The sequence below is a fragment of the Caenorhabditis briggsae genome (genome assembly GCF_000004555.2).
Source record: "Caenorhabditis briggsae complete genome, chrIV, whole genome shotgun sequence".
NCBI lineage: Eukaryota > Metazoa > Nematoda > Chromadorea > Rhabditida > Rhabditidae > Caenorhabditis > Caenorhabditis briggsae.
In genome coordinates this window covers 16,039,568-16,064,384 of record NC_013487.2, presented here as the reverse complement: position 1 = coordinate 16,064,384, position 24,817 = coordinate 16,039,568, and the positions used below count along the sequence as shown (strand labels likewise).

The following is a 24,817-nucleotide window of genomic DNA, read 5'->3' as shown; positions in this document are numbered from 1 at the left end:
CCCAAAAAATCAAAACGGGCGGAGCCTAGTCGTGTTGGGGCTCATTTTGAAGCTCAGAATCTGCCAAATTTGAAATCAGCTTGTAAAATCCTTTAAAATGAGTCCAAACTCGACTAGGCTCCGCCCGCTTTGAGATTTCACCTAGACACGCGACGCACAACCGCGACGCGCCACTGACATTCCAAGTGGGCGGAGCCTAGTCGTGTTTGGGCTCATTTTAAAGCTCTTGGCCTCAGAAAAAGTTTCTAATAGCTTTTAGGGTAAAATATTCGGAATTTGGGAAGTTATGTTAATTTTGAATTTTTCGAAATTTTTGAAAAATTCAATTTTTCAAAACTTTTGAATTCCTATCCAGTTTGGGCTCATTTTGAAGCTCTCAACCAGCTAAATTCAATTTTTTGATTTTCCAGAAACAAAAATGGACGCCCTATGACTACGCGGCGAGTACATTCTGGTGGATAACTGGCTCTTTTGCGATCCCATTGAACCTAATTTTGATCTACCTAATTATGTTCAAGTCCCCCAAATCCCTTCAATTATACAGTATATTTTTGATTAATACCACTCTTGGCGACTTGGTTTTTGCGGTTTCTTGTACTTTGGCACAGATACGGTAGGTTTTTTCAAATTTTTGTAAAAATATTTTTTTTTGAAAATTTTGAAAAATTCAAAATCATCATAACTTTCTAAATTTCAGGTATTTCTGTTCAAAAACCATTTATAAAATTTTCTGAAGTTACGAGCTTCAAAATGAGCTCAAACATGGCTAGGCTCCGCCCACTTTGGCTGTTCAGGGGCGTGTCGCGGTTGTGCGTCGCGTGTCTAGGTGCAGGTTCAAAATGGGCGGAGTCTAATCGTGTTTATGCTCATATTAAAGCTAATAATGCGCTGACGTCAAAAATGTAGTTTTCAGTAAGTTTAGGGAATAGTTTAAAAAGTTACGGTAGGTTTTAAAAAGTTTAAAGTTGAAAAACCTAAAAACTTTCAAAGGCAACTTTTGGGCTGAAAATTACCTGAAATTAACTGAAAATGATGACTTTTCGGGGTGAAAAATTCTTGAAAATCACGAATTTTTTAGCGTTGATGCCTGAAAAAATGGTCCCAGACCCCGAAAAAAGTCCAAAATTCCTATTTTTCAGAATAATCCCAAATAAATGGGCATTTGCCTATATTTCCCTTGGTCCAGCTGGATGGATTGGAGGTGCTCAAGGAGGTTATTTGGCATACTGTGTGATGCTCCACTCTCTGTTCTATATGTTCCTTTGTTTTCCAATTAGCTTCGGATTCCGATATTGGATCTTGATTCGTCCGGCTCCTGAGCAAAAGTCCTGTATTATTATGTGTTTTTGCCTTTGGCTGGTGGCATTTGCGCAACATGTGAGTTAAAATAACATATTTGAATAGAGCTCGTTAAGAGCTTCAAAATGAGCCCAAATTTGATAGAAATTGGAAAATTTCGAAAATTGCAATTTTTCAAAAAAAATATTTTTCACAACTTTTCCAAAAACTATCATAACTCTCCTAATTTTGAGTATTTCTTTCTAAAAACTATATATAGCACATTTTCAGATTATTAGCTTTAAAATGAGCCTAAACTAAAAAGTGAAAATTCAAAATAGGCCGAGCCTAGTCGAGTTCATGCTCATTTTGAAGCGCACAACACGGTGAATGCGAGACAATCAAAATTTTTCGAATTGGATGAAAACTCACCAAGTTATGGTAGTTTCAATTTTGATGTCAAATTTTCCTAAAAATTTAAACTACCATAACTTGGTCAATTTTCCTCCAGTTGTGAAAATTTTAGTTTTTTCGCATTTCTCACGTTGTGAGCTTCGAAATGAGCCCAAACACGGTTAGGCTCCGCCCACTTTGAATTTTAGGGCAAAAAGGGGCGGAGCCTAATTTTTTCAGAAAATATAGTCGTGTTTGTACTCATTTTGAAGCTGATAACGAGCTGATCTCAAAAATAAAATTTTCGGCAGAATTGGAAAAAGTTTGAAGAAGTTATGATAGAAATAAAAGTTGAATAATTCGGAAATTGGAATTTTCGGATTTTTTTCCAGATTTGCTTCATTTTCTCGGAATCGCCTCCAGACGAGATAACGACTTATCTGAAACAGAACAAGCCATTTTATAAATTGGACCATTTTTTCATTTCTGGAAATCATATGATCAATTCTCCACTGACTTCTGTCACTTTGGCGACAATTGTCCTTCCAATGTTCCCAATTTATTGTTTGGTGATTTTCTTCTACAAAAAAGTGCACAATTACCTGCTGCATAATAAAACGGTAAGAGAATCCCATATTGTTTTTTAAAAAATGGCTGAAAGTGAGCCAAAAATCATGAAAATTGACGGAAAATGAAGAATTCCCTTTTTTCACCGTCCAAAATTTTCGAAACAAGCCAGTATTTCAATTTCTAATGTTTTCTATCGTTTTTGTCACGTTTTCAGCTTCAAAATGAGCTCAAACACGACTAGGCTCCGCCCACTTTGAATTTTCAGTGGCGCGTCGCGGTCGTGCGTCGCGTGTCTAGCTTAAATTTCAAAATTCAAACCCACGGTCCATTTTTTCTCTTTTTTAAGATTTTTGCACTGTTTTTTCTAGTTTTCAGAGTTTTTGAACTTCAATTCACCCAAAAGAAAGTTGAAATTTTCAGACAATGTCCGAGGGAACCGAAAAAGGCCATCGTAAACTGATCCAGGTTCTCACTATTCAGGCGTCGGTCCCAATATTCTTTGTTTTCCCGCCAATCACTTTATACGGACTTTATCATTTGGAATTCATTGATGTCACTGTAGCGGAATACTTGGTTTACACACTTTTTAGGTAATTTTCCCCTTTTTATAGACCATAACATTGCTAGTTTTGCTCCAAAATAAAAAAAAATAAAAATAAACTGATTCGGGAGAAAAAATGCTTCAAAATGAGCCCAAACTCGACTAGGCTCCGCCCACTATGAAATTTCACCCGGGCACGCGACGCACGACCGCGACGCCCCAAGGGAAAAATCAAAGTGGGCGGAGCCTAGTCAATATGGGGCTCATTTTGAAGCTCTTGACTTCAGAAAGAGTTTTAAATAAATTTCAAGTAGAAATGCTCAAAATTTGGGGAGTTATAGTAAAAAAAACCAACAATTATCCCTGGAAAACTGAAAAATTTCAATTTCCACTAAACTTTTTTGGAAATTATATCATGTTCATACTCATTTTGAAGCATTTTTTATGAAAATCCCAAATATCATAGTTTCAAATTCCATAAATTGATTTCCAGCGTGATTCCACTGATTCAACCAATCATCACAATGTACTACATCAAACCGTATAACCATGGGTTCCGTCGAATCTTCTGTAGATGGATGATCCGTCCGATTCCGACGAAATCGCTGACTACAGTATACGGAGAACGCGAAACGCACTATTCTTCGACACGATATGACTGATTTTTGGATTTTTTCCCAAGTTTTCTCTCTTTAATTATGTTAATTTGCATTTAAATTACACAATAAATGTTAAGTATAGCCTAAAAAATTACGAAATTTCGATTTTTAGGACTTTTCAAAAAATTCTCATTTTTTGGCAAAATTTGTTTTTGTCATAAGTTCGCTAATATTTGCCTAACTCAATCAAAAATGCTATTTTCGAATTTATTACGCTTTCAGCTTTCAAATGAGCCCCAACACGACTAGGCTCCGCCCACTTTGGTTTTTCAGTGGCGCGTCGCGGTCGTGCGTCGCGTGTCCAGTTGAACAAACAATGTTGACGGAGCTTAGCCGTGTTGGGGCTCATTTAAAAGCTGAACACGAGCTGAATTGAAAATAGGCATTTTCAATCAGAATGGGCAACTTTCTAAGGGTCACAGGTTCGAAGGAACACCGTTTTCTGTTTTCTAGAACTCCTGAAAGCAACGTTTCAAAGCATCAGGATTACTGTAATTTCAGAACTTTTGAAATGCAAAATTCTTTATTCATCATTATCTTATCTTTTTTAATGAGTCTTATAAATCTGCTCAGTCGTGGCTGGAGCCGCTTCCACAGCCACCGATCTATTTGGGCATGGACAGTAGGCGGCATCTCCTCCTGGCGCGGCATCCTCTCCCGGTGCTCCTGGTTCTCCATCGACTCCAGGAATTCCGTGTTGTCCTGGAGCACCACCGGCTCCTGGAATACCATCGGCTCCCTGCTTTCCATTCTTTCCATTTGGTCCAGCTGGTCCCGGTGGTCCTCGTCTTCCACTGTTTCCTGGATGTCCCGCGGCTCCTGGCAGATAGGTCTGTCCTTTGGCTCCAGCTGGTCCTCTTGGTCCCCCTCTTCCGGCCTTTCCTGGATGCCCAGCTGGTCCCTTTGGTCCGGGTCCTCCTGGAGCCCCTGGTGATCCATTCTTTCCATCATGCCCAGGCTCTCCATCTTGTCCCGGCTCCCCAGCGCATCCATCTGGTCCTGGTGGTCCTGGTGGTCCGGCTGGGCAAGAAATGCATGCCCCACCGAATTCCTCCTTGATGGCTCCAGCGTATCCTGGTGCTCCATTGGCTCCATCCAGACCGTCTGGTCCATCCTGTCCTGGCTGTCCGTTTGGTCCACGTGGTCCTGGTGGTCCGGCTGGGCATCCATGGCTCTTGGCTCCACAGTTACACTGAGCGTTACGTTTGTTTCTACCCAAAAGCATGGCTGCCACAGCTTCTCTTGAAGCTTCTGGAGCGCCGTTCTTACGGAGAAGCTCCGCCCACGCGTCGTCGGCTACAGTACGAGTGGTTCTGGACTCTTCCATGACGTCATTGTAGAGACCGTTGATGTCGGAAACGATCAAGCACATGGTTGCCAGGGATCCGATGGTTAGAATTGTCGCCGAAGCGCACGCCAACGTGCCGAACGCGCCCATCTGCAAGAATTTCGAAATTTTGAATTTTTTGGTTCGGTGGCAAACTTTAGATTTAGAAGAAAAATGCGGAACTTTAAACTAAAAAGTCCATTTTTCAAAAAATCCATGTCTCTTATCGTGCTGGCATATTCAGCTTCAAATGTAGCACGTTCTCAGCTTCAAAATAATCCCAAACACGACTAGGCTCCGTCCACTTTGATTTTTCAGCCGCGTCGCGGTCGTGCGTCGCGTGTCCAGGGGAAATTTCAAATTGGGCGGAGCCTAGTTGTGTGGGGGCACATTTTAAAGCTAATGATGAGATGAGTGTGATTAAAAGCATTAAAAGTCAAAATTCTGACAAATTTGGAGATTTGGGGCTTGAAGAAAAAACTATTTTTGGAAAATCCAAAATCTTAACTCTCCAAATATTGGTTATTTATCCCTAAAACCTTTTTAGAAAACATTCTGAGATTACGAGCTTCAAAATGAGCCCCATATTGCCTCGGCTCCGCCCACTTTGATTTTTCACCTAGACACGCGACGCACGACCGCGACGCACCTGAAAAATCAATGTGAACGGAGCCTAGTCGAGTTTGGGCTTATTTTGAAGCTAATAATGAGCTCAAAACCACAGAAAACATTAAAAATCAAGATTCTACCTAATTTTCGAGAAAAAATGGAAAATAAAAAATTAAATTTGAAAAAAATGTTAATTTTAAAAATTTTCCAAAAAAGTTTTTTTCGAAAAATTAAAATATAGCAATTTTTCCCGCAAACCTAACCGAATGAAAAAAGTGAAATTTCCTTCCTTATCACCCTGGTTTTATACTGTCCTCTTAGGCTCCGCCCACCTCCAAGCCACGCCCACTTTTAGTTTAAACTTTACAGTTTCTGTTTGTTTCAAATTGAAAAGAGAGAAATATCTTACTAAGAAAAAAAAGTTCCAAGAATAAAAAGAAAATTAGATAAGAAAACTGGTTTTCGCGTCGTTTGATTAGGTGATAAGGCATCAAGTGACTCTCTATGGAAACCGTAATCAGTGGAAAAAAAGTTTTCTGTGATCGGCGATTTTTTTTTGTTTAATTGAAAGGAAAAGAGGAAGTTTAGTTAACCAAAAGTTGATAATAAAATAGAGAAGATTTTTATCACAAAAAAGTTGAAAAAATTTTTTTTGGAACATCGATTTTTTATAAAACTTTCTCAAATCCTATTAAAATTGGTTAAACTACTTATATTCACCATTCTGAAGTCATGGACTTCAAAATGAGCCCAAACACGACTAGGCTCCGCCCACTTTGATTTTCAGTGGCGCGTCGCGGTCGTGCGTCGCGTGTCTATGTGAAAATTCAAAGTGGGCGGAGCCTAGTCGTGATTATACTCATTTTGAAGCCCAGAACGCATCAAATGTGTAACAATCAAAATTTTTCAAATTGGGTCAAAATTGACCGAGTTATGGTAGTTTCAATTTTTGAATCAAAATTTGTTCAACATTTGAAAGTACGATAACTTTCTTAGTTTTCATCCAATTTAAAAATTTCAAATTGCACCGTTTTTGAGGTGTTGTGAGCTTCAAAATGAGCCTAAACTCGGCTAGGATCCGCCCACGTCGATTTTTCAGTGGCGCGTCGCGGTCGTGTGCGTCGCGTGTTAGGTGAAATTTCAAAGTGGGCGGAGCCTAGTCTTGTAATTCGGATCAAGTTATGTGAGGAAAGAAACTTTGAAATTTGGAAATTTTCAATTTTTTTGGGATTCTAAAAAAAAACTGTAGAATTGTGTTTTTTTGGAATTATTAGGATACAAAAAAGGCGAGACGAATAAGAAAAAAATTAAATGAGAAAAATTAAGATTCTGTGTGTCCAGATGTCCAGATGTCGTTGCTCTATTTGGGTCCATTCTAGCGAAGACGGCTGAAAAAAAGGACATTTTGACCATTTTTGAGCCAATTTAGATCATTTTTGAGCCAATTTAGACCATGTTTGAGCCAATTTAGACCATTTTTGGGCCAGTTTTAGGCCTATTTAGGCCTATTTTAAGCCAATTTAGGCCTATTCCAAGCTAATTTAGGCGCATTTTTAAGCCAATCTAGATCATTTTTGAGCTAATATAAGCCCATTTTTAAGCCAGTTTAGGGTCATTTTAAGCCAATTTAGGCACATTTTTGGGTCAATTTAGACCATTTTTTCCTAAGTTTCTGTATGTCTTTCTGTGTGTCCAGATGTTCGATTTCTATTATTTTTAGGCTATCTAGGCTCATTTTCGGCCGATTTTCATGATTTTAGGTTCAGATTTCAGCCAATTTTCAGCACTTTCAGTCAAAAACCCTCAACTCACTTTGTCTGAAACTCGGCATTGGCGAACACTCTCAACAGGAACGACGCATCATCATAAGCGTCAAAGGTGCACGGAACGATGACATACTGTCCAGGTGGGACGCGGAAGCGTACAGTAACCTGAATTTTATTAAAATCAAATCAATTTTTAAGGGGTACAGTAATCCAAAAAAAAAAAAGAATTTTAAAGATTTCCGAAAGTCTGTGATTCAATATTCAAAAATTTGTATTGTTTCTGAATTTCTGATCTTCTGAATTTCTGAATTTCTGAATTTTTGGAATTTCTGAATTTCTGAATTTTTGGAATTTCTGAATTTCTGAATTTCTGAATTTCTGAATTTCTGAATTTCTGAATTTTTAATTTAATAATTTAGTTAATTTTTAATTACCTCTCTCATATTGATAAAGACCTTGGTCCGTGCCACAGGCTTCTGTCCGGCGATCGATTGAAGTGGTCCACCGCCCCCTTCCGATCGATAAATCGAAAATCCGATCGGCAAATTATCCAAATTCTTGGATCTCATCTCTCTTCTATACTTTTGCAAAACCGCCGCAATTACTGTACACTTCCCATCGTGCTCTACAGCATCCTGTGGTACTTGGAACGCCGTGGCATACTGTGGATTCTGAATGTAGGTGTCGTTGTTTTGACAGCCTCCGGCGGTGCCTTGACGAGAGTTCCACTCTCCGTCCTCTTGCTTTTCGACCCATTGGTGACGTTGCTTGTCGTGAATCTGAAAATTGGAAGATGGGAGCTTCGAAATGAGCCAAAAAAACTAAATTTTCGAAAAAAAGTTTTTCCGAAAAATTAAAATCTTCATAACTCTCCAAATTCCGGCTATATATCCCTTAAAATTATCTCAAACAATTTCTGAAATCGAGAGTTTCAAAATGAGCCCCATATTGCCTAGGCTCCGCCCACTTTGGTTTTTCAGAGGCTCGTCGCGGTCGTGCGTCGCGTGTTTAGGGAAAATCTCAAAATGGGCGGAGCCTAGTCGAGTTTGGTTTCATTTCAAAGCTGTTCGTAAGCTCAAAACAATGAAAAACATTAGAAATCAAAATTCTGACAAATTTTCAAAGAATTGAGTCTTGAAAATTTTTTGTTGGAAAATCGAAATTTTCTTTTTTTTTTTCATTTTTCATAATTTCAAATTTTGGTTTCTATTACTTCCTTCAACTTATCATAAGCTTCAAAATGAGCCCCATATTGCTTAGCTCCGCTCACTTTGGTTTTTCAGAGGCGCGTCGCGGTCGTGCGTCGCGTGTCTAGGTGAATTTTCAAAGTGAGCGGAACCTAGTCGAGTTTAGGCTCATTTTGAAGCTGATAATGAGCGTAATACGATAAAAAAGCATTAGAAATTAAAATTCCGGCTAGTTTTCGAGAAAAATTGAAAATTAAAAATTGGAATTTTTCATTCTCAGCCGATCTTCATGATTTTTGGCTCATTTTCAGCCAATTTTTTACCAGTTTTCAGCCTACCTCCACACCAGTCATTTCGGAAATCTCATCCATCACATCTGCAGACAGATTACAACACTCCATCTGGGTGAAATTGGACATGAAATCGTCGAAACTCATCCAGAATTCTCCATCTTTTGCAAATTGCACATTCATTTGTTCCCGTTGGGATGGATCGATTTGATTCCATTCTGATGCACCGTCAGACCATGCACCATTCCATTCTTTCGAGTTTCCCCATGGATTGCGGATGCGCAGCAGTGGGGTTTGACCCTGGAAAAAATTTTTTAATGTATAAAATTTTGAAAAATCATCATAACTTTTCAAATTTTGATTATTTTTTTTCAAAAACAGTTTAAATCACTTTGTGAAGTTACGAGCTTCAAAATGAGCCCAAACTCGACTAGGTTCCGTTCACGTTGATTTTTCAGGTGCGTCGCGGTCGTGCGTCGCGTGTCTAGGTGAAAAATCGAAGTGGGCGGAGCCTAGGCAATTTGGGGTTCATTTTGAAGCTCGCAACACCACAAATACGATACAATTTAAATTTTCTGAATTTGATGAAAATGAAAAACGTTATTGTAATTTCAAATTTTGAGGCAATTTTGATTCAAAACTGAAACTACCATAACTCGATCAATTTTGAGCCAGGTTGAAAAATTGTGATTCTTTCTGATTTGATGCATTGAGCGCTTCGAAATGAGCTCAAACTCGACTAGGCCCCGCCCATTTTGAAATTTCACCTAGACACGTGACGCACGACCGCGACGCGCCCTTGAAAAATGAAAGTGAGCGGAACCTAGGCAATATGGGGCTCATTTTGAAGCTAATGATTTCAGAATAAACACTAAATAAGTTTTAGGAAGAAATAATCGAAATTTGGAAAGTTACGGCAGCTTTAGACCATTTTCAACCGATCTTTTCCATTTTTTACCCAATTTTCAGTCATTTTTTGCACTTACCGAGTAAGTATTGACAGTTTGAATGGCCGTAATACTGTAGGCATGTCCTCTAACCAGACCATTTGTCAACTGAGCCTCTTTAACATTCTCATCAGCGTCGATTGAGCATCCAAACAGAGATCCCATTTGCATTCCACGGACCAGCATTGCCAGAATCGTCGATTTGTCGCCTTTTTCCAGATCAAAAAACTCAGTCAGGCCTCCTGTGAAATCCTCAAGAGCCTCGGCAGTGGTTCCACCATCCAAATGCTCGTAGCCGCCGTAGAGTCTGGAAAAATTTGAAAATTCGAAAATTAACAAGGATCATAACTCTCGAAATTTTTATTATTTTTGTTTTTAAACTATTTACAACGTCCTTTGAGATTACGAGCTTCAAAATGAGCCCAAACTCGACTAGGCTCCGCCCACTTTGATTTTTCCCCAACGCGTCGCGGTCGTACGTCGCGTGTCTAGGTGAAATTTCAAAGTGGGCGGAGTCTAGCCTTACTCTGTTTGAAGCTCATGATCAGCAGAGCAAGATAATGAAGCCCAAAATTCAAAATTTTTAAAATTGAAAGCAGTAAATACGAGTTCCAATATTCCAAAAAAAGTTATTTTCGCTTCAAGACCTAAATTTTAAAAAATCGTTGGAATTTTGAATTTTAACGTTTCAAATTGTTTTTAACTCATTATTAGCTTCAAAATGAGCCCAAACACGTCTAGGCTCCGCCTATTTTGAAATTTCACCTAGACACGCGACGCACGACCGCGACGCGTCATCGAAACTCAAAGTGAGCGAAACCTAGTTGAGTTTGGGCTCATTTTGAAGCTGATAATGAGCAGAATACGATAAAAAAGCATTAGGAATTAAAAGTTCGATACGAAAATTGAAACAGCTCGATACGAATATTAAAACTACCGTATATCGGTCAATTTTGACCCAATTCGAAATTTTTTTATTCTATTGTATTTGAGGTGTTGCGAGCTTTAAAATGAGCTCAAACACGACTAGGCTCCGCCCATTTTGAATTTTCCCTGGTGCGTCGCGGTCGTGCGTCGCGTGTCCAGGTGAAATTTCAAAATGAGCGGAGCCTAGGCAATATGGGGTTCATTTCAAAGCTGGTAATGAGCTGAAAACGATTGAAAACATAAAAAGGTGAAATTCGGACAAATTTTCGAGAAAAACTAAACATTAAAAATTGGGATTTTTCATTTCAAATCAATTTTCATGATTTTTGGCTCATTTTCAGTTAAAAAAAACGCTCACTTAGCATACGCCTTCTCCAACAAGGCACTCCAGAACTCGTTATTCTCCTGTGATCTCATATAGCATAAACGACCATCTACAGTAGGCAGCCGATCATCAATGACCACATCCACCCATTGACCGTATCTCCAGAACTGGAAGTGAAAAATTCCAGCATAATTCTCGGTAAACGATTGGTCCGGCGGGACGACACGATAAAAGAGCTCATCTCGAAGGGTCAAGTTTGCCACTGCCGCCAGGAGCCAACAGTCCCCTAGAGCTCCTTGTTTGACGTCAAATCTTGATTTTTCACCAACAATTAGCTGTGGATTCTCGTAAATCTCTCCGGGACGCTTCCAAACAATCGGGTCTTCTGGAGGCGTCTTATAGTAGAGCGAAGAATTGTTGGCTGCAAAAATTAGCAATTTGAGATGAGTCAACATCTAGAAAATCCAAAAAATCGAAGTCCTAGAGACATTAAAACTCTCATAACTTTTCAATTTTCAGCTATTCCTTTCTCAAACCCATTTACAACGTCTTTTTAGATCACGAGCTTCAAAATGAGCCCCATTTTGCCTAGGCTCCGCCCACTTTGGTGTTTCAGTGGCGCGTCGCGGTCGTGCGTCGCGTGTCAAAAAGGAAGTCTCAAAGTGGGCGGAGCCTAGTCGAGTTTGGGCTCGTTTTGAAGCTGAAAATGAGCTCAAAACAATGAAAAACATTATAAATTGAAACTCTGACTGGAAAAGTTGAAAACTGGCATTTTTCGACTAAGATTTTGACCGCTTACGCAACTCTGGGGTTTTGAGACTTTTCCAGATTACTGTAGCTTGTATTGTCATGAAAACAGCTTTTATTGTAACGAAAAACGCCATATTTGACCACAAAATGCACAAAACTCGGATTTTAAGCCAACATCTAGTCTCAAAAGACCTAGATTTGCCCAAAACGGTCAATTTTTCATTTTTGCTAATTTTCACTTTTTTATTCAAAGATTTTTGACTCTTAATGTTTTCCATCGTTTTGAGCTCATTATCAGCTTTAAAACAAGCCCAAACTCGACTAGGCTCCGCCCACTTTGAAATTTCCCCTAGACACGCGACGCACGACCGCGACGCGTCACTGAAAAATCAAAGTGGACGGAGCCTAGGCAATATGGGGCTCATTTTGAAGCTCATAATAAGATAAACAAGTTAATGAGGTCCGAAAATTGAAATTTGGAAAAATTAAAAAACTAAATAAAGTCCCAATATTCCAAAAAATAAGTTTCGCTACAAGACCCAAATTTTTAGAAATTTATTTAATGTTTCAATTTCTAATGTTTTTCATGGTTTTTAGCTTATTATCAGCTTTTAAATGAGCCCAAACTCGACTAGGCTCCGCCCATTTTGAAATTTCACCTACAGACACGCGACGCACAACCGCGACGCGCCACTGAAAAATCAAAATAAGCGGAGCCTAAGCAATTTGGGGCTCATTTTGAAGCTCGTGATCTTAGAAGACGTTTGATTCAGTTTTTAAGGAGATTTAGGTCATTTTCAGCCATTTTCGACCATTTTCAGATAAATTTTACCTGGAAACTGTGGGTCTTCGAACAAGACCCGCTGATCTAGGCATCTCTGTCTTTCAGCCTGGAAGTTAATTGGCTGGAATTGCTGCTGGAATCCGAGACCCGGTGGTCCCCCTCCTCCTGGGGTAAATGGTTGAATATCCCTCTTGAATTTTCCCGAAATAATATTATCCAGGACCACTTTTCCGATGGAACTCAACGAGTTATTGGTACCGCCCATCTGGAATATGATATTTCCAGCTATGGCTCCAATGATGGCTCCTGTCGCTGGATTGATTCCGAAAAATTGATGGGACGCCGTTGAGATGAGATTCCCAACAATTGATTCCATGCCTCCAGATGAGAAAATGTTGGAGAGACCACCTCCGGAAGCTCCGCCCCCTTCGGAGATCAGCGAGCCGATTTGTCCGACGACACCGTCGAAACCGCCACCACCGAAGCCATCCATAGCGCCTGTAATTAAAGGGTAATTAGCTCTTTACAAGATTCTGTGTTTCAAGATGAGCCCAAGTTAGAATAGCTCAAAAATTAGCCCAAATCCAGAAAAAACTTTTTTTTCAAAAAAATTCGAAATTCTCATAACTTTAAAAATTTTGATTATTTTCTTCTTAGGACCTCACTATCGTGCTCACCTCATCACGAGCTTCAAAATGAGCCCCATATTGCCTAGGCTCCGCCCACTTTGGTAATTCAGTGGCGCGTCGCGTGTGAAAGTGAAACTTAAAAGTGGGCGGAGTCTAGTCGAGTTTGGGCTCATTTTTAAGCAAATTCCAAAAAAGTTGATTTTGACATAATCTGAGCTTCAAAATAAGCCCAAAAACTATATTTCGAAAAAAAAATAATTTTTTTTGGAGATTTTTTTTCAAAAAAATTAAAACTTTTCATAACTCCCCAAAATTTGATTATTTCCTTCTTAAGACCTTACTATTTTGCTCAGCTCATCATGCGCTTTAAAATGAGTCCCATATTGATTAGACTCCGCCCATTTTGTTTCTCTGTGGCGCGTCGCGGTCGTGCGTCACGTGTCTGTAGGCGAAATTTCAAAATGGGCGCTGCCTAGTCGAGTTTGGGCTCATTTTAAAGCAAATTTCAAACCAAACTTAATTTTGACAGGTTCTGAGCTTCAAAATGAGCCCAAAAACTACATTTTTGAAAAAAAAACAATTTGAAAAAATTTTCAAAAAATTAAAAACTCCCACAACTCTCCAAATTTTGATTATTTCTTCTTCAAAACCTTATTATATTGTTCCGCTCATCAAGAGCTTCAAATTGAGCCCAAACACGACTAGGCTCCGCCCACTTTGATTTTTTAGTGGCGCGCCGCGGTCGTGCGTCACGTGTCCAAGTGAAATTTCAAAATGGGCGGAAACTAGTTGAGTTTGAACTCATTTTAAAGCTAATAAGGAGCTAAAAACGATGGAAAATATAGGAAATCAAAATTCAAACGGGTTTTTAAGTTTTGGGTCATAAACATTTTACAACAAAAAAAAATTCATACTCATTTTAAGCTATTTTAGGCCATTTTGGACTATTTTAAACAATTTTTAAGCTCAAAAAATCAATTTTTCGATGTTTAATCACCTTTAATCAGTGATCCCATTCCATGGGACTCATTATTTCCTCCCTCATTTCCATCCGATGCTTGATTGGTATGCGCGGCGACTTGAGTGTATCCATCGTCCTCTTCCTCTTCGTCGTCAACGACGTCTTCCGAATTCTCCACGTCATCTGAATAATCGATGTCTTGATCTTCTGGTTCGGGATCCTCTGGATCCTCTTCTTCCGGCTCCTCGGACTCATCGTAGCCACCTGAAAATTTGAAAATTTGGAGTTTCGCGGCCTAGAAATAGCTGAAAATAGTCTAAAATAGCCTAAAAATGGCCTGAAAGTAGCCCAGAATAGCTAAACATAGCTAAAAATGATCCTAAAGGGCCTAAAAACGACCTAAAACAGCCTAGAGACGGCAGAAAGCAATCTTAGGGTTGTCTAGGCTAGCTTAGGCCACTTTAGGTCGTTTTAAGGCTTTTCAGGTACTATTTAGATCATTTTTAGACCAGTTTTACGCTTTTTCCAACAATTGTCAGCCATTTTAAGTCATTTTTAAGTCAATTTCTCACCTCCATAATCATTTTGATCGTATTGCTCCTCGTTGTTGCCATAGCCATATTGCTGCTGTTGATTGTTACCGTATCCACCTGAAAATTCAAATTTTGGGACTTTTGGGACCGAAAATGACTAGGAAATGGCCTAAAAACTGCTTTGAACGTTTTGAAATAACCCAAAACGACCTAAAATAGCCTAAAAACGACCTAAAGGGGCCTAGAAGCACCTTAAGGTAGTTCTAGGCTAGTTTAGGTCGATTTTCGACGAATTTCAGAGGTTTTTAGATCGTTTTCGACCATTTTAAAGCTATTTTAAGGCTTTCGAGGCATCAATTAGGCCAGTTTAGGCTCTGAAAATGCCTAAAACTGCCTAGAAACGCCAGGAACCAGTCTCAGGCCAACTAGGCTAGCTTAGGCCAGTTCAGGTCATTTTAAGGCTTTTCAGGTACTACTTAGACCATTTTTAGACAATTTTTAGACTTTTTTAGCCATTTTCAAGTTGTTCTAGACCAGTTTAGGCCTTAAAATGCCTAAAATAGGCTAGAAACGCCAGGAAGCAAAATTAGGTCGTCTAGGCTCACTCAGACCAATTTAGGTCATTTTAAGGCTCTTTCAGGACATTTTTAGACTTTTTTAAGGCCATTTTTAACCAATTTATAGTTATTTTCTTGCATTTTTACGCTTTTTAGGCCTTTTCATGCCAATTTCTCACCTCCATAATCATTTTGATCGTATTGCTGATCATTATTGCCATAGCCATATTGCTGCTGGTTACCGTAATCCTGTTGATTACTGTAGTCATCCTGATTTCCGTAATCCTCTTGATTACCGTAATCTTCTTGATTACCGTAATCCTCTTCCTGACCACTGTTGTCCTCATCATAGTATTCCTCCTCGTCCGACATGGTTTTCAGCGGATTTTCAGCAAATTTTCAGCAAGTATCAGCTGAAAATTTGGGGAGTTTTTTGGGTGAAAATTCGGGGAAAATCGAGAGAAAAAATCTGGAAAAAAAAATTTTGAAAATTGAAAAAAAGGAATGCTGAAAATCTCAAATTTCAGAGTAAACATCAATTTTTGGGAGTGAAAAAGCAAGAAAAAAAATGGAAAAAATTATTTATTAAAATTAAAAAAAAAAAATAATTTTGTTGGAAATTTTTCAAACGATTTTCCAGCTCGTTAGATGTGGATTAGATGTGATTAAAAGTGTTTGAAAAAGCTGAAAATCAAGAATTTAAGCAAAAAAGGTTCAAATTCAGCCTATATTCACCAAATTTAACTTATAAAAAAGGACTATTTCAAAACACTTCCTCTGAGGAAAAGGAACAATTCTGACTGTTGTCCGCCACCCCAAAAACCGTCGATTTCGGTCGATTCTCAGTGAGAGAGTATGAGCAAACGAGAGACGCAGAGACACGAAAGGGTTGTTTGTCTCTTTTCCACCCTTTTTCCCGTCCCAAACGGTCAGTCGCATGTGGAAACGATTAGAGATCTAATTGAGAGGGGAGACGCAGACATTGACGTCTCCTAGGAAAATTGATGACGTTTGGAGGTCAATAGAAATCGAAATAATCGAAAAAAATGAGGAAAATTGATGAACTAGACTGAAACTCAAAGTGCCAACTTTGAGCTCATATATCTCATTTCCTATAAAAGATATCAAAAAGTGGTCAACTGATAAAATGTTTATCATAATATCACAAACATTTTGTTAGTTGATTATTTTTTGATATCTTCTACGAGAACCGAGATATAGGAATTCAAAGTTACGGGTTCTTTAGCAGCTAAAATAGCATATTATGGATACTGTAGATCAATCAGTTTATCTCGGTTCCTGCAAAAGATATCGAAAAATACTCAACTAATAAAATGTAGCTGATATTATGATAAACATTTTATCAGTTGACCACTTTTTGATATCTCATACAGGAAACAAGATAATCAAGTTCAATGGGACGCTCTTTTTATGGAGTTTCACAAATTTCAAAAGACAAAAATTCAAATGATATTTAAGCGTGATGAAAAAAAATTATTTGAAAAACTCACGACCCTAAATGACCCATTGACCTCAGAGAGAATACTATAAAGGAAGAGAGAAGTGGAGGAAAGAATCAGTTCTCTGGGCTCCTGAAAGGGGAGAAAGGATCCGGGATCTGGAATGCGGGTGACCTGGAACCGGGTGACCTAGATCCTGGTGACCTAGATCCGGGTGACCTTGATCTAGGTGTCCTAGATCCTGGTGACCTGGACCTGGGTGACCTGGAACCGGGTGACCTAGATCCAGGTGACCTAGATCCAGGTGACCTAGATCCGGGTGACCTGGATCTAGGTGTCCTAGATCCTGGTGACCTGGATCCGGGTGACCTGGAACCGGGTGACCTAGATCCGGATGACCTAGATCCAGGTCACTTCTATCGACTCAAGGATGTACTCTGGCCTTCTGGATATCCATAATACATGGAAACATGGTGCATCGTCCGGGAATCGAACCCATTGAACTTACCATATATTTTTGAAATCATCGTCTTTATAATAAATAAGTGTAACATTTGCTTTGTATTTTTTATGATTTTCGTGGGAAATCGAACATTCAAAGAAGCTGCCGAATTAGGAATTTCCAAATTTTATAAGATTACGGAGGTTAGGAAGAAGTTAGCCCCGGGGACGTAAACCGACTGGTCTAGCAAACATGGAAGTTTTCCGATCGCCGTCTCTCACAACGTCGACTCGTCCACGAGACTCAACGTATATCATGGTTAATCTCCATTCCAATGGTTTCCTTTCTTGATAGTGCCTTTTTATAAGGCATTTCAAGTTGTTTTGTGCAGAAAGAGGCAGTCATTTTAAAAATGGGCTCTTTTTTAAGGTTCAAATCTTACAAGGAAATGTACTGACGACGTTTTCGAACTCGAAATGTTTGCATACTTTTAGGGTTAGTTCATATATCAACTTACATTTCATTTGGCTCCAAGAAATTGATGATTTCTGATAGCACGACAAATGGAGTACGGAGTATTGGAAAAGGCATTGAAATGGGCAAGAAATGAATTGGATTGGGAAGTGGGAGACAGATAGAATGATGATGATTCGTAAGAGAAAAAGTGGGTGAGAATAGAATGGGTGAGAAAGAATCAGGGACAGTGGGTTACTGTAGTTGATGTGATCGACTCATGGGAGGGGTCTACTCGCTCTTCCATGCCGTTCCTTCATGTTTTGTGCTCCCAGCAATAAGAACCGAATCTGGTGGGGACTAGGCAAAGATAACTCTTCTCCGTTCTAAAAAACTTCTCAAGTCGTCTAACTCCAAACACCCCGAATTCTACCTTGCTCTTTTCAAATGCTACGTCTTGCCTGTTTTAGGATATCGCTCGGTTGAAGCCTCAGATCTCAATTAATGCTTCTTTACAAAACAGCCAACCTTTCTTCTTACATTCATCACCCTGAATCTTATTTCCGCCTAGGTGAGAAGAAGGGATTAGAAACAATGGGTTACTGTAGATGATGTTATTGACTCATGACACTCTACACCGTTTCCTATGCTCCCAGGAAGAAGAATCAGATCTGGTAGGAGTACTAGACCAAGATAGATAGATGTGATGTCTACAGTAACCCATTCTTCCCGCCCATTCATGGTCTAGTCCCCACCAGATTCAGTTCTTATTCCTGGGAGCACAAAACATGAAGAGAGAGAGAACGGCATGGAAGAGCAAGTATGTCCTTCCCATGAGTCGATTACCTCATCTACGTTAACCCACTGTCCCTAATCTCTTCTCACCTGTTCTTCCCTACCATCCACCCTCTTTTCCATTAGAACCATCATCATTCTTTCTGTCTCCCATCTCACAATCCAACTATATACATTTTTCATTCCCTGTCCAATGCCTTTCCCTGTACTCCGTACTCCATTCGTCGTGCTCTCAGAAATCATCAGTGTATTGGAACCGAGGGAAATGTAAGTTTCTATATTTATTTCGTTTTCTCCAAAACATAAGAAATTCATGTATTGAATAGTGGAACTTGTCCGAAGCTTTCAAAAATTTTATTTGACCAGTTGAAATTGAAAAAAAGTCGTCAGTCCCTTGTGTTCTAAGATTTGAACCTATAAGGATAACATTTTCAGAGTGACTGCCTCCTTCTGCTCCATAAAAATGGAACGTCTTCTAAGAAGTCATTATCAACAAAGGAAACCATTGGAATGGAAATTATTCATGTTAGATTATGACTCTTATGGATGCGTCGAAATTGCAAAATCAAAAATGAACATCAGAACAGCGGTTATGATGACGAGACACATCGCAGAATTAGGAGTAGCACACAGATCGGACAAACTCCGTTTCTCACCGGAATGCTCGATTTTATATACCAAAGATCGAGTGTTCGGAACGAAACTTATCGTGGATTATGTCACTGATCTGTTTGATCTAGACGTTTACGGGTTAGTCATTGATAGAACCTGTACTTGGGCAATCGATTGGATCAATACTCGACAGGAGAAGATGCTGGGTGGTATGGGATTGTCTGCCAACTTGAAACATAATTGGTATGCAGACGCAACAGTGGATTATGTGCTTAGGTAAGTTCCTGAAAACTCGAGGGCGCCCAGAACCTGGCCAATCGGCTCACATCATGTTTTGCCCAAGTCATGTCCCAAAACAAAACCGAGATTTGTCTGTATCTTAAAATTGTCCAAAGTGGGCCGTGATTAGACAAAAAATGTGTAAAATCTTATAAGGATTTTAAATTTACATCTTAAATATTTACAGAAAAGTATGCGCTACTAAGTGTTTAAGCATCCGTGACAACGTTTCCGACCATTTTCGATTTGATGGAAAACTGGGACCAGCAGAGCATTTGGTAATCCAGCCATACGGTCACTGGGTCACTATTAACAACTTGATGAACTACGATTTCAATAATATCCTGATCACAGGCTCCAGTCTCTCCGTCTCTGATTTCAATTCATTTTTAAGACACTGGCGTGCCGGTGGCTCACCCCGATTGGCGTTTCTAGAAGTGTATTTTGAAAATGATCTGACAATTTTCGACAACTTTGATGAAGACCTGGAAATTGTGGAAACGAACGAAGTGAGAAGATATCGTGTAGTGTTAGTGACCATTTTTTGGATTACTGTACTTTTAATTCATTTTTCAGTGCTGATGAGGATCGCGAGTTTGAAATTCAAGGAGGCTACAGTATCCAACGCACGGACGGTGTGAAGGCAACGATAAATTGTGATATCCGAATGTTTACGATGGTTGTTTGGCATGCGGATCGGAATTGATTGAAATTTCGTGATTTTTCATGTTTCTTGTTCAATGATAAAATTGCTTATTGAATCTGAGAATAACCTATATTTCAATGAGGCACAATGGCTGGTTGAATAGTCTTGCATCTCCATAAAGCAGAGGCCTCTAAATAAACCTGCTCCTGTGTTCAAATCTTCAACTATCTTACCCTTCCACCATCTCTCTAACACTCCCTGTATGTGATTTCGTTGTTGCTGATTTTAAATGTCAAAAAAATTAAAACATTTTATTGTAATCTCTATATTTTCGCTATCCAAAATCAGACACATTCGTAAAAAGGGGCGGGGACGCCCAGAGATTCGCAGACAGCCAGTAATGGATTGTATCTTTGGTTGGGATACGACCCATATCGAAATGTCTTTCCCATGAGTCATTTTGCATTGTCTACAGTATTGGGAAAGGCATTGGAAGGGGGAGAATTGAATTGAATTAAGAATTCGGAGACAGATAGAATGATGGTGGTTCATAATAGAGAAATTGGGAGGAAGACCTGGTGAATGAAATACAATGGGTTACTGTACCCTCATGGGAAGGACATACCCCGTTCTCTGTCTCATGTTCCGTGCTCTCATCAGATACCTTTTAGAGCAGACACATAGAGAGGAAGGCGTAGAGACTATCCAGATCAAGATAAGAAAGGGCATACCGTAAAACCTCTAATAGAACGACACTCGGATCGTCCACTTTGAGCCTATATATCTCATTTTCTGTGAAAGATATCAAAAAGTGGCTAGCTAGTAAAATTTTGCTGATATCCTGATAAACATTTTACTAGTTAACCACTTTTTGATATCTTTCAAAATAAATGAGATATATAGGCTCAAAGTGGACGATCCGGGTGTCGTTCTATTAGAGGTTTTACGGTATCTCCTTCCCATGAGTCATTTGGTGTGTAGTCTACAGTAATCTTTGAAAAATGATTCTCTACCAGAGATGCAGACCATTCCATCCGAAGGTGGGAGAGAAAACACTGCATGCATGTAGGCTACACGCATAATGACTCCTGGGTAGGACACTACTCTAACTATCTCGCTAAAGGTCCTACATAAGAAGCATGTAGACGACAATGTGCTCAATGGGTTACTGTGGACGATACACAATGGCTCATGGGAAGGTTCTCACCAGATATGTTGGAGAGCACTCACATTCGTAGGATGGGGGTCGACCTTGATCGAGATAGTTATAGTAGAGACCTTCCCAGGAGTCATTTTGTGTGTAGTCGACAGTAACCCATTCGACACTTTCCCATTCCATGAAGTTTTCCCTCCCACTTTCTGTCTCCTCAGAACCATCTTCATTCTATATGTGTCCCATTTCCCAATCCAATTCATTTCTTCCCCATTCCCAATGCCTTTTCCAATACTCCGTACTCCATTTGTCGTGCTATCAGAAATCATCAGTTTCTTGGAACCTAATCAAATGTAAGTTCTTTCTCAATTTTTTTTTTTGATATCCGTATACCTGTTTTGTAAAATTTGAACTTAAAAAGAGCACATTTTCAGAGCATCTGCCTCTTTCTGCTCCAAAAAAGTAGGATGTCTTCTAAAAAGACATTATGAACGAAGGAAACCGTTGGAATGGATATTGTTCATGATAGATCAAGACGGGGACGAGTTAGCATTAGGACATCTAAACACGCCAATCCGATAACTGTCATAATAGTTAAACCCATTGCAGAATCCAAAGGAGGAAAGTTGAAAGAACATACTAATGAATACAGAAGAGCGTTTGCATATAAATGTCCAGCTCTTTATTTCAATGCTCGAGTATTGGGAACAAAATGGATTGTGGATTATGTCACTGATCTGTTTAGCCTAGATATCAACGGATTACTAGCTGATAGATACGGTACGTGGGCACTCGATTGGATCAATAATCGACAGGAGAAGATGCTGAAGTGTTTCGACTGGCAAAAGAATCCCAAGTATAATACGAATGCTGACGGAACGGTAGATTATGTTCTCAGGGAATCCCCCCCCCCCCCCTAAATGGTAATAGTTTTTACAGAAACGCACGTGTTTCACACATCTTTAATATCGATGGCAATGTCTCTAACAATTTAAAATTCAATGGAGAACTGGGACCAATGAAACAGTTGTGGATCCGTTCCAACGGACACTGGGTAACTTGTGATAACTTGATGAATTTCGACTGTTGCTATATTCTTATCGAACGATCCAGACTCTCCATCTCTGATTTGAGTTCATTTTTAAGACACTGGAGGGCTGGTGGATCACCCCGATAGGTTACACTTGTACTTCGAGAAACATACATTTCAAAAAATGGTTTGATGAAGACTTGAAAGTTGTGAAAACGGACGAAAAGAGAGTGTATCTTTTTACTGTATTAGAACTCGACAAGTACTACAAAATGGTACTATTTGAACTACTGTATCTTCTCAATGAACAAAGTTACATGCGAAATAAACCTTGGCCACTATATGGGCAAAAAATTCGGGGGTACAAGGGGCTACAAAATTTTTTTAGCAAGTCGTATTTTTTGCACTTCTGAATCGTGGTTTTGCCTCTAAATGATTCGCAGCTTCGTTTAGATAAAACATTTCAACTCAACGGTACGAAAAGGCATTTTGTACCCCCCGAATCACTAATTTTGTACCCCTAAATCAGTTGTACCCCCCGAATTTTTGACCCACTTTGTAACTTTTTGCTTATAGACAAGATACAGTAGTTTCGTCTATGAAGACAATAAATTCTGAGCTTCAAAATAAGCCTAGGCTCCGCCCACTTTGATTTTTTCGGAGTAAAAAGGAGCGAGCCTAATACAGCCGTGTTTAGGCTTGTTTAAAAACTCAAAATATACTTAATTTGATTTTTTGATGTGTTCTGAAAAATTGCTGAGCTGTTTCAGGTATTTTACAGCTAAATACAAGTTTTTATTTCATAAAAAATGATTTATATACACAAAAAGCATTTTTTTGGAGTTTTTTGAAAAATACAAAAAAGAGGAGAACCCGTCCGTTAAAAATATAGCCCATGTTAAATCAGGTTTAAGTGACATTCAAAGTGATAAGGGTTACTGTAGCCAAGAACTGCCTGCACATCAAACTATCACAGTCTTCAACGCATCCCCAGAGTGAATCCAATGGTGGCGACGGCGCCACGTGGAAATGGGATTTTTGTGGAGCCATCGAGCACCAGATATCCGTTTGTGCATCTGGATTCGAGACGAATTTTCCTGGCGAATCCACGTGTCGCTGTACGCTTATAAGTCGCATTGAAGATGGGCTCACGGATCGAGAAGGCGAAACCTGGAAAATAACTTTTGTTGTATATTTTTGGAACAATGAAGTGTCAAACTTGAAATTTTCGTGAAATTTCACACATTTTGAGTCAAAAAACCACTTATTTTGGACAATTTTGAGTAGCAAAAACATATCATTACAGAAATGTTTTTTTAGCTAAAAATTAAATTTTCTCAAAAACCATTGAAAGCTAAAAATAAGTCAATTTTAATTGTCAAATTTGGGTCATTTTGAGCCCCATATTGACCTATTTCGCCCAATATTGAAATTTCAAGGGGTACCCCTCTGCGTGTGTGCCCCAAATATCAAAATTGACCAAAATAGGTCAATATGGGACTCAAAAATGTCTTAAATGTTATGAAAAACACGAATTTAACATTCAAGTAGCTGGAAAATCAAGATTTTTCGAAATTTTGAAAAATTGAAAATTTTCACAAACAATTTTTTTTCTGAAATTCTCATTATTTTTTAAAATGTGGTTATTCTTATTGTTTAATTTTAAATTTGAATTTTTCATAAAGTTTGGGACATTTTGAGCCTCATATCGACCTATTTCTGACCATTATGAATTTTGGGGCACACACGCAGAGAGGTGCCCCTGGAAAATTCAAAATTTACCAAAATGGGTCAATATGGGGCTCAAAACGTCACAAACTTTATGAAAAACACAAATTTGAGATCTATTTTGCAAGAAAATCAAGATTTGTTGAAATTTAGAAAAATCTGAAATTTCCGAAAAAAAATTTTTTTCAGAAATTTTCATAATTCTGAAAAATGCATTAACTTTCCATTTTTTCAAAAATATTTAAGTTTCTCATGAAATTTGGGACATTTTGAGCCTCATATCGACCTATTTCTGACGATTTTGATATTTGGGGCACACACGCAGAGGGGTACCCCTGGAAAATTAAAAATTTACCAAAATGGGTCAATATGGGGCTCAAAACGTCACACCCTTTATGAAACACACCAATTTGAGATCTATTTTGCCCGAAAATCTAGATTTGTTGAAATTTAGAAAAATCTGAAATTTCCGAAAAAAAATTTTTTTCAGAAAGTGTCATACTTCTGAAAAATGCATTAACTTTCCATTTTTATGCCAAATATTTAACTTTCTCATGAAATTTGGAGTTTTGGGGCGCACACGCAGAGGGGTACCCCTTGGAAATTCAACATTGCTCAAAATAGGTCAATATGGGGTTCAAAACGTTCCAAATTTTATGAATGACACGATTTTGAGTTTTATTTACCGTTAAACCAAGATTTCTTGAAATTTCGAAAGTCAATAATTTTCCAAAAAAATATATTTTTGGTCAAAAATTAAAATTGTCTCTAAATACGTTCAAACTGAAATTTCAACATCTTTCCAAAATATTTTTGAATTCACAGCAAAATTTGAGACATTTTGAGCCCCCTATTGACCAATCTTGTTAATCCTTCCCGCATTTTCCACGGGGCGCTCCTCCTCCGTGTGATCCCCGTTCCTTTAATTGCCATCAATGGTTTCATCAACGGGCTCATATTGCCGATATTTGATGAATGATTCAACCGGAGACCAATGTTTCGTGTCTCTCACAGGAATCAGGATAAATAAGCTCAAGTTTGACGATATAAACACGTACTTTCCGGTTGATTTTCGGTCGTTTTGACCATTTTCAGGAGTCTGGTGCACGCCTGGGAAGGTTCCGACCATTTTGAAAATTTTGGAGGGTGTAAAACAGACCTCAATTGAAATCTTTGCCGTCACAGA

General features: G+C 38.9%; 6 protein-coding genes across 6 annotated transcripts in view; 3 read left to right on the top strand and 3 right to left on the bottom strand.

Annotated features, from left to right (window-relative positions):
- Positions 1-509: 509 nt before the first annotated feature.
- Positions 510-3,444, top strand: CBG13921 (the record flags this gene model as incomplete). The annotated part of the gene is made up of 5 exons (XM_002634769.2): positions 510-613; positions 1,140-1,377; positions 2,064-2,291; positions 2,662-2,831; positions 3,276-3,444. The coding sequence occupies 5 exons, from the start codon at positions 510-512 to the stop codon at positions 3,442-3,444; spliced, it is 909 nt and encodes a 302-aa protein (XP_002634815.2).
- Positions 3,445-3,988: 544 nt separating this feature from the next.
- Positions 3,989-4,879, bottom strand: Cbr-col-106 (the record flags this gene model as incomplete). The annotated part of the gene is made up of 1 exon (XM_002634770.1): positions 3,989-4,879. The coding sequence occupies one exon, from the start codon at positions 4,877-4,879 to the stop codon at positions 3,989-3,991; it is 891 nt and encodes a 296-aa protein (XP_002634816.1).
- A 2,306-nt stretch (positions 4,880-7,185) lies between these two features.
- On the bottom strand, positions 7,186-15,405 carry Cbr-clp-7 (the record flags this gene model as incomplete). Its single annotated transcript, XM_045236309.1, has 9 exons — positions 7,186-7,308; positions 7,578-7,964; positions 8,669-8,920; positions 9,607-9,874; positions 10,853-11,240; positions 12,402-12,851; positions 13,980-14,207; positions 14,516-14,593; positions 15,213-15,405. The coding sequence occupies 9 exons, from the start codon at positions 15,403-15,405 to the stop codon at positions 7,186-7,188; spliced, it is 2,367 nt and encodes a 788-aa protein (XP_045095298.1).
- Positions 15,406-18,376: 2,971 nt separating this feature from the next.
- Positions 18,377-19,780, top strand: CBG13925 (the record flags this gene model as incomplete). The annotated part of the gene is made up of 4 exons (XM_002634772.1): positions 18,377-18,450; positions 18,619-19,071; positions 19,262-19,603; positions 19,651-19,780. The coding sequence occupies 4 exons, from the start codon at positions 18,377-18,379 to the stop codon at positions 19,778-19,780; spliced, it is 999 nt and encodes a 332-aa protein (XP_002634818.1).
- A 1,602-nt stretch (positions 19,781-21,382) lies between these two features.
- On the top strand, positions 21,383-22,050 carry CBG13927 (the record flags this gene model as incomplete). The annotated part of the gene is made up of 2 exons (XM_002634773.1): positions 21,383-21,729; positions 21,813-22,050. 2 exons carry the CDS (start codon positions 21,383-21,385, stop codon positions 22,048-22,050), a joined length of 585 nt encoding a protein of 194 aa, XP_002634819.1.
- Positions 22,051-22,882: 832 nt separating this feature from the next.
- Positions 22,883-24,817, bottom strand: part of CBG13928 — a gene marked incomplete at both ends in the record, with an annotated part of 5,559 nt that continues 3,624 nt past the window's right edge. The window contains one exon of the mRNA XM_002634774.1: positions 22,883-23,073. Within this exon, the coding sequence (XP_002634820.1) occupies positions 22,883-23,073 (191 nt within the window). The remainder of the gene's footprint in view (positions 23,074-24,817) is intronic.